Here is an 8063-nt window from a genome sequence, read left to right as displayed (position 1 = left end):
GCAATCGAGCTCTCAGCACCTATTCACTCCTTCCATCAGAGACTTGGGATCCTTTCCCTCTCTCGCTTGTTTGTAACCCCTACTGCAAACCAAGTGCCGGTAATAAGAGCAGCAGTAAAGTGGACGTAGGGACGTTCCGCCCAAACCAGTATAAACCCTTGTGTCCTCCGAGCACACCATCCAAGCCAGACACACAAATACAGATTTACTCATCGGTGGTCCAAAAACACCGACAGTTGGTGCACCAGGTAGGGGCTTTTTGCACATCTCGATGTCCACATTGGGCCTTAGATGGCTAGTCATAGTGTTAGCTAGGTTCCATGTGCGTACGTGCACTTTGGGAACTTGGACTTCATCGTTACGACGAAGGGAGAGTTGGCGTAGGTCCCCACCGTAGTCCAGCCTCTCCACTCCACTGGCCTTGACGCAATCAGCAAGGCGCTTGAGGAGCTATAGCTACATGCACTAGAGGCCCACACCCCTAGGAGCGACTAGCTCCTCGGCTTCAATTATGGGAGGCTAGAGCGCCAGCTCGGCGTCTCCCTAGGACCCGACCGTCCTAGGAGGACCTACGCCACCTCACCTTCTCATTCACCAACATCATGACACAGCTTGCCGAAGGAGAGCTGCTCTCCCTAGAATACCTCCTCTAGAGCACCCTGATGGTGCTCCCTTTTAGTCTACGCCACGCCGTAGAGACCATTGGCCACCATGTGGCACAGCGTACGCCCCCATCCCCTACGAACAACGAGTTCGTGGGGATGACCGAATATGTCATGGAATCTTTCTACGACCTTCTCTTGGGAGAATCGGAGTCGCCCTCCAACTCTAACTCTAGCAGGGGGAGCCATCGCCCCTCGTGAGAATGTTGCATGGTAGGTACCCCCATGGGATACGTTGAAAGCATCCACGAGGGAGGGGCTACCACAATAGACGACCTAGATGACAATGTTGAGGGGGATGTAGGGGCCCCACCTCACCTACGGGTAGAGCAGCTGAGGGCGTGGCACCAAGAGCTCAAAGAAGCATGACTCTTGCTCGAGCAGGAACGCACGGAGCTTAAGCACCACGGAGACGGTGGGCCCGTGACATGAACCAGAGGATCATCGAGGATAACAAATCCCTCCCACACTTTACCCGAGCAAGCCAGAACATCGTTGCCATGGCGGCTTTGCTCTGGGGGCTTTCAGAGCCCACGACACCCAAGGATCATCGGGCCCATCGTGAGATTCGCACGCTACTCGAGCGTGCGGTGGCACAGTAGGTCGAGAGCTCATTGTCTCAACGACGTGAGCTCTATGCTAGCCAGCGCGCGCTGTCAGAACAACCCGATAGGGATGTGTTAGTCCACCAGGCACAGCGAGGTGGCACGCCATGCGCTGCATCCCCGGTGCATGAGCATCTTGGCCTCCACCATGACATGCGCAACACACTAGATGCCCACAGGCATGCCCACGGTGGTGAGAGGGAGGAGGCTAGCTGTGGCTACCACCCTCGTCATGGTGGACGCTACGACAGCGGTGAGGACCAAAGCCCAAGCCTCAACTTGCTAGGACCATAGGCCTTTGGCCGACACATCCTCAACGCCGTCTTCCCACTGCGGTACCGACCGCCAACCAACATCCCAAAATACTCTAGGGAAACAAACCCTAGATTGTGGCTCAAGGATTATTGGCTTGCTTGCCAAGCCGGTGGAGCGGATAGTGACAATTTCATTATCCGCAACCTTCCATTATTCCTGGTCAATTCGGCGCGAACATGGTTGGAACACCTTCCGCCCAACCGAATCCAAAGTTGAGCAGACCTAAAAGAAATATTTGTGGGAAACTTCTAGGGTAGATACGCGTGTCCTAAAAACCCTTGGGATCTCAAAAACTACCGATAGAAGTCTAGGAAAACTCTTTGTGGCTACATTCAGTGCTTCTCTTGGCAGTGCAACGAGCTGCCCAATGTCGCTGATGCCGACGTCATAGGAGCTTTCCTGTCCGAGACCACCTGCGAGTCCCTGGTTCACAAGCTAGGACGTAAGGGCCCGCAAACCACCAAGGAGCTCCTCAACATCACCACCAGCCATGCCTCAGGGTGAGGAGGTAGTTAGGGAGATTTTGATAGCAAGGCAAAGAGGAACGAGGACACTAGCGAAGGCGCCTCCAACCGCCCCAACAAGAAGAAGAACAAGCAGCGGTGTGAGGGCTCGCTCGTGGCCACTACCTGACAATCAAGGGGGTTGGAAGCCCACTGAGGGTACCCCAAACCACTTCAAGAAGTTGCTCAAAGGGCCATGCCTAAACCATGCTTTCCCCATCAAGTACCTATATAATTACTGCATCCTCATGAAGTGGTTCTTGTCCGGAGGCTTCAACAAGGGGGAACATAGGAAGAAGCCCAAGCCAACTACAGATGCCGCTGAAGGGAAGGACAGTGGATTTTCGATGCTCGATGGCTGCCTCATGATCTTTGGAGGGTCAGCGGCCTATGACTCTAAGCGCCGCCAGAAGCTTGTGCACCATAAGGTCTATACATCCAAGCTAGCCATGCCTTCCTTCCTCCGATGGTCAGAGTCCACCATAACCTATGATCAGACCGACCACTTGGAAAGCGTCCCATAGCTAGGAAGATACCCTGCTCATGGTCGACCCGATCATCGGCATGAAGCGGCTCACCAAGGTGCTGATGGATGGAGGTAGCGACCTCAACATCATGTACGCTAAAATGCTCGACGCCATGGGCATCGACCAATCACGCATTCAGCCGACCGAGGCGCCTTTCCATGCCATCATACCTGGAAAACAGGCCATGCCACTTGGGCAGATCAATCTGCCCATCACCTTTGGGAATCTAACCAATTATAGGATGGAGACCCTTACCTTCGAGGTGGTCGGGCTCCACTGGAACTTACCACGCAATCTTGGGACTGTCCATGCTATGCGAACCGTCTCCAACTACACCTATTTGAAGTTGAAGATGCCTGGGTCCATGTGGGGTCATCACCATTGGCACCTCCTTCTAGCGCACTTATGAATGCGAGGGTTGAGTGCTGTGAACACGCCGCGACAATTGTCGCCTCCAAAGAGCTTGCGAACATTAGGGAGGAGGTCGTCAAAGAAGCGCCTGACCCCAAGTGGTCGGTCAGGTCTTTTGAGCTTATAGAGGGTGCCAAGGAGGTCCTCATAGACCTTAGCAGCTCTGAGGGCAAAGTGGTGCGCATCGGCACCATGCTTTCCTCCAAATAGGAAGGCACGCCCATCGACTTCCTCTGCGCCAATAGAGACATCTTTGCGTGGAGACCCTCGAACATGCTAGGCATTTCGAGAGAAGTCACCGAGCATGCCTTGAAGATCAAGCCAGGCTCCAAGTTGGTGAAGCAGCGCCTGCATCACTTTGATGAGGAGAACGTAGGGCCATCGGTGAGGAGATTGAAAAGCTTTTGGTGGTCAAGTTAATCAAAGAAGTATACCACCCTGAGTGGTTAGCCAAACCCGTTCTTGTACGAAAAAAGAGTAGGAAATGGGGAATGTGTGTTGACTACATGGGTCTCAACAAAGCATGTCCAAAGGATCCATTTCCTTTGCCATGCATAGACCAAGTAGTCGACTCAACCTCATGTAACACCCCATGTGTTTGCCACCAGTTAAGCAATGGGTTTAAGCTCAAACATGGCATATTAAGTGATGGTGAAGATGCCAAGGTCCAACCTATAGAAATGAGCCCCAACCTAAACTTGGATATTGCACCCTTGCTTTACATATAGGCCCTTTTCAAGATATATGCTTGGCTAGTGTTATGGGAATATCTTCATGTGTCTCACATCAATACCCATCTATATTGATCTATGGAAAAGTTTCATGAAGTTTGGAATCAAAAAGTCACATGAAATGATAAGTTATATCCTGGTTGGAAAGATTTTACTAAGTGCTTGAATTGCACTATTAAGTGAATGAGAGCATAAGATGTCAACCAAACCTTGTAACCTTGCCAAAATGACTCTAGATGAATCCTACAACAAAAGTCATGAAAGGTTCATGTTGGGCAAATGCCAAAAAAACGCTCCAATGGATCAAAAAGGATAATTTAAGCTCCATCGTGATCCTACTTTGGTCAAAGTAGAACAGGAAGTTCTATACCAGTTTTGAGGTTAGACCTTAAATGAAAGTTGTAGTCCATATCATGTAGAACAAACTTTGTTTTTGGACCAAGAGCTAGATCAACATGGAAATAAGTCAAACAGAGGCTCGAAGTTGGAACCTGCTGCTGATTTCAGCACTTAGAAATATTCTAAGTCTAGAAATTCATCGACATCGGCATTGACGTCCCGCGTTCTCCAAAGTTTGTTAAGCAACTCAATTTGGTCCAAAGATAAAAGTTGGAGTGCACATGATGGCGAAGAGCATGTATAAAGATGGCACTCGTTGGACCTTGTCTTGACCATCGATTTTTGGAGTTTGGTAATCGCTGTCAATCCATTGACACTGGCTATTAGGACACTAATTATCCGCTGATCCAGAGCTCTAATGACTTGGCAACTTAAATGAGAAATGTAGAGCAGGCCGAGGTGAGAAAACTTCATTTTTGGCCCAAGGTCTGATTCGGCCTGGAAGTGGCCCAAATCGGCTCCCCACCTTGCCCACGCCGACTGCACGCCAGGTGTTCGACAGCAGGCCAACACGTCAGCCATGCACCAGGGCGCGCTCCCACCATTGTCGCGTGGCCGCAGCTGGCTGATGCGCGTCCTACCCCCTGTGCCATGCGCTGCCACACACCCTACTCATCCATAATCGCGCGCCAGTGTTGCCCCGTCCCTTCTCGCTCTCTTGCTCGCGCTCTGGCTGCACCAGAGCGGAGCCACCATGGCCGCCGCCTGCGAGCTGAGCTTGTTGCTGCTGCTGCAGGCCTTCTCCGTCCCAACCTAGCACGGCATCACCATCTCCAGCTCGAGCTACCACTCCTGCGCCCCTTTCCTGGCCACCGTGGTCGTCGGAGTGCCCTGCCGCCGGTGGTGCTGCAGGGCATGGCCGCCGGCGCATGTGGCCGGGCCACCACGAGCCGCCTCGTGCCAAGACAAGTTGTCCCATGGATGCGCGCGATGGCCCCTGGTGCTCCGCCGCCGCCCCATCGCCGCCGACGAGCCTCCTCCAGCCGGATTCGGCGAAGTCCAGTGCCTCCTCTGCTCCTAGACCCCGTCAAGGACCTCGCACAACAATTTGACAAAAGGAGAGGGCCTTTCTGCAGAACCTGTGACTCATGTGAATAGTGCTATAAGGACTGGATTGTAATTATTTTGCAGGAACTTTGGAAATTCATAGTAAATCGTAGAAAATTCGTAAATCATAGTAAATGAGGACTTTTTGGAATCCTTGTGAAATTCGCTATGCACTAGATCTATAATATGTCAGGTTTTAGTTTAAAGTTTTAGCTGTAAAAATGGATTTGTGCAGTTAGGGTTTGAATGGTAGTCTTATTTGTTTTTTTATAACTGCAGTTGTTGTGCTCAAATAATTGTGAAATTTTTGTGGAGTGCTACTAAGGTGATTGTTGTTGTCTGGTAAAAATTTCATGAATTTAGGATTTATATTTTAAGAGTTATAAAAATAACAAATGCCCTATAATGCTTTGCTCCTGCTCTGAATAGTTCTGCATGTTTGAATTAATTGGCTCAGTTAAGTTATGAATCATGACTTGATGAAAATACATGAGTTGTAGTACTTTTCTTAATCTTTCCAAAAAGTTAAATATCATGATTTTTGGCTAAGTAGATCTTGAGTTATACTTGCTTAAATCTCTGTGGCTGTTTCTGTCCAAACCCAGATAGGGTTTCCTTGTTCTTACTGTGGGGCCTTCTTAGTAGTAGAATTAGCTTTAGGTGTTTACAACAAAGTTGTTTAGAATTTGCTAAGATTTCTAAAGAGTCTAGAACCACAATTATTGGACATATATAACTCCATTTATAGCTATTTAAAGTGGCATAGTCAGTTTCTGTCTATGTTTTTGACTAGAGATGCAATTATTGGATTAATTGACCCTTCTAACTGTAGAATCATCTTAATATGAGAATAAGAAAGTTGTAGGTAACTTCCTAAGCTTTTCAAAAAGTTATGGTTCATGTTTGTTGGAGATCTAGAACTCTAGTTATGCTTCTCTAAAGGTGCCATCCGTTTTCTATACCACTGCTGTTGGGCTGGATTTATAGTTTTGCTTGTGCAATTATTTTCGTGGTGTAAATGATGTTTGCTATGGTTGTAGTGAATACAAAAGTTGTAGCAAATTTCATAATCTTGATTGTGTTCAAATTGTAAGACCATAGGCCTGATAGTTTAGGAGTTACATGACTTTTAAGTCTTCTATTAAGTTTTGATTTTATTCTGAGCAGATCTGAAAGATGCTAGTGTTTGATCTAGTTAGGATTTGAATGAGTTTTTGGTGATAATAACAAAGTTGTAGATAATTCATGTATCTAGATTATGTTAAAATTTGGTGGTATTTATGCCTGTTTAAAGTTGGGTTACCGAATTGATTACTCTCTGTCTTGTTTAGACCAGTTTCTGTAAATTGGTATATTTGACTTAGTTAACTTGAGAATCATGCGAAGATGATTAAATATTAATTGTAGATAATTTCATAAGCTTTCCATAATGTCTTCTTGCAAGTCATTTGGATTTGTGTAACTCCAGTTATAGCTAAATCTTGTAGCTGTTGTTTGCATGTCTAGAAATTGACAGATTCCAATTATAGTTGTTTGCTTGTATATTGCTAAGTGTGGCTCATACCTTTGATGATGGTTGAGTTAGAGTACCTGAGATCTTGGGAAACTTGTGTCATGCTTGGTGTTGTCATCTTCTTTGCTATCGTGGCATGATAAATTGTGCAATATTTATAGTAAGCAATGCGAAGTGCTTGTGTAACCTTGTGCTTGTCTTACTTACTGCATGCGATGCATTGTCTATTGCACTTCCATGTATTCATACACATGCATCTTGCATCTCATTTAGGTACGCTAGATGAACCACGTGAAGGATGTGATGTGGAGTCAAACCCGAAGACGGTGTTTGGTGGATCTATCCCGAAGATGGAAGGACTAAGCAAGTGCTAGGACCGGAGATGTCACCAAGTCGGTGCAAGCTAACTGAACTGACTTGTGTCGGATCCCAGGCAAGCCCCGGAGCATTCTAAGCCTCCCAGTATTTTACAAATGATTACTTAAGTACTTATGATTGATGCATTATGTTATAAGAGTTGAATGAAACCACTGGATGCATATACATTCCTTGTCCAGATATTACACCTTTAACCAGTATAGGTCCAGGATCGGATATATGCTTAGCCCTGCTTAGACCGGTAGAAGTCAGGTGATGTCCTATCACTTGTGAGATATAGGGAGATACCAGATGCACGGTTGGCTATATTTGCTATCGTGGAACAGAACCATGGGGTAAAAGAAAATCGAGACCGGGCAGGATGTCGATAGCGAAGCAACAAGACGGGGAGGTCTTGGGTGTGGATCTATCCCCGTCCGTGTCGATTAAGGACCGTACCGTTGTTGGCGCTTCTGATAAGATTGAACGCATGCCTCTCACTTAGCTGGCCGGATAACTCGTTCCGACCACGAAGCCGAGTAATTCAACTCAGGCCGGGACCCGTTCTATTGTGCGCTCCTTCCGGGGGACGATCAGACTGAGCCCAAGGGCAGGCTAGGCCTGAACATCCTAGCATCTGGTGTCCTAGATTGTGCGGTGCGGTACGGACCCATGAAATGTGTACCTGAGTTGTACCAAAGGTGACCTAAGGTGACCGTTGATCTGGTCTGCCTAGGTTTGTGTTAGGAATAAATTCCCAGCTGGTTGAAATCGATTCGAATCGCCATCTCTCCCGGATAGTGAGAAACTTGGCTAGTCCCAACATCGTAGTAATTGGATTATGGAATGTGATGGTTTGGATAAACATAGAATTACTATACCTTCTATGGTTACTATTGTATGCTCTAAAAAGATATACCACATGTTTAGCACAGGATAGTTGCTAATCTAGAGATGGATAGTTCTAATTAACTTGATGATAGAATTATAATT

General features: G+C 47.4%; 1 protein-coding gene across 1 annotated transcript; it reads left to right on the top strand.

The window, feature by feature from the left end:
• Nucleotides 1-2628: 2628 nt before the first annotated feature.
• Nucleotides 2629-3021, top strand: LOC136491907 (uncharacterized). The gene has a single exon (XM_066488110.1). It carries the CDS (start codon nucleotides 2629-2631, stop codon nucleotides 3019-3021), a length of 393 nt encoding a protein of 130 aa, XP_066344207.1.
• The last annotated feature ends 5042 nt before the right edge of the window (nucleotides 3022-8063 follow it).

Source organism: Miscanthus floridulus, chromosome 11 (assembly GCF_019320115.1).
Source record: "Miscanthus floridulus cultivar M001 chromosome 11, ASM1932011v1, whole genome shotgun sequence".
Classification (NCBI taxonomy): Eukaryota; Viridiplantae; Streptophyta; class Magnoliopsida; order Poales; family Poaceae; genus Miscanthus; species Miscanthus floridulus.
This window is presented reverse-complemented; position numbering and strand designations above follow the sequence as displayed.

What these genes read in the sequence shown, in the direction of transcription:
- LOC136491907 (XM_066488110.1), top strand. Translation starts at nt 2,629, where the DNA reads ATGGTCGACCCGATCATCGGCATGAAGCGGCTCACCAAGGTGCTGATG.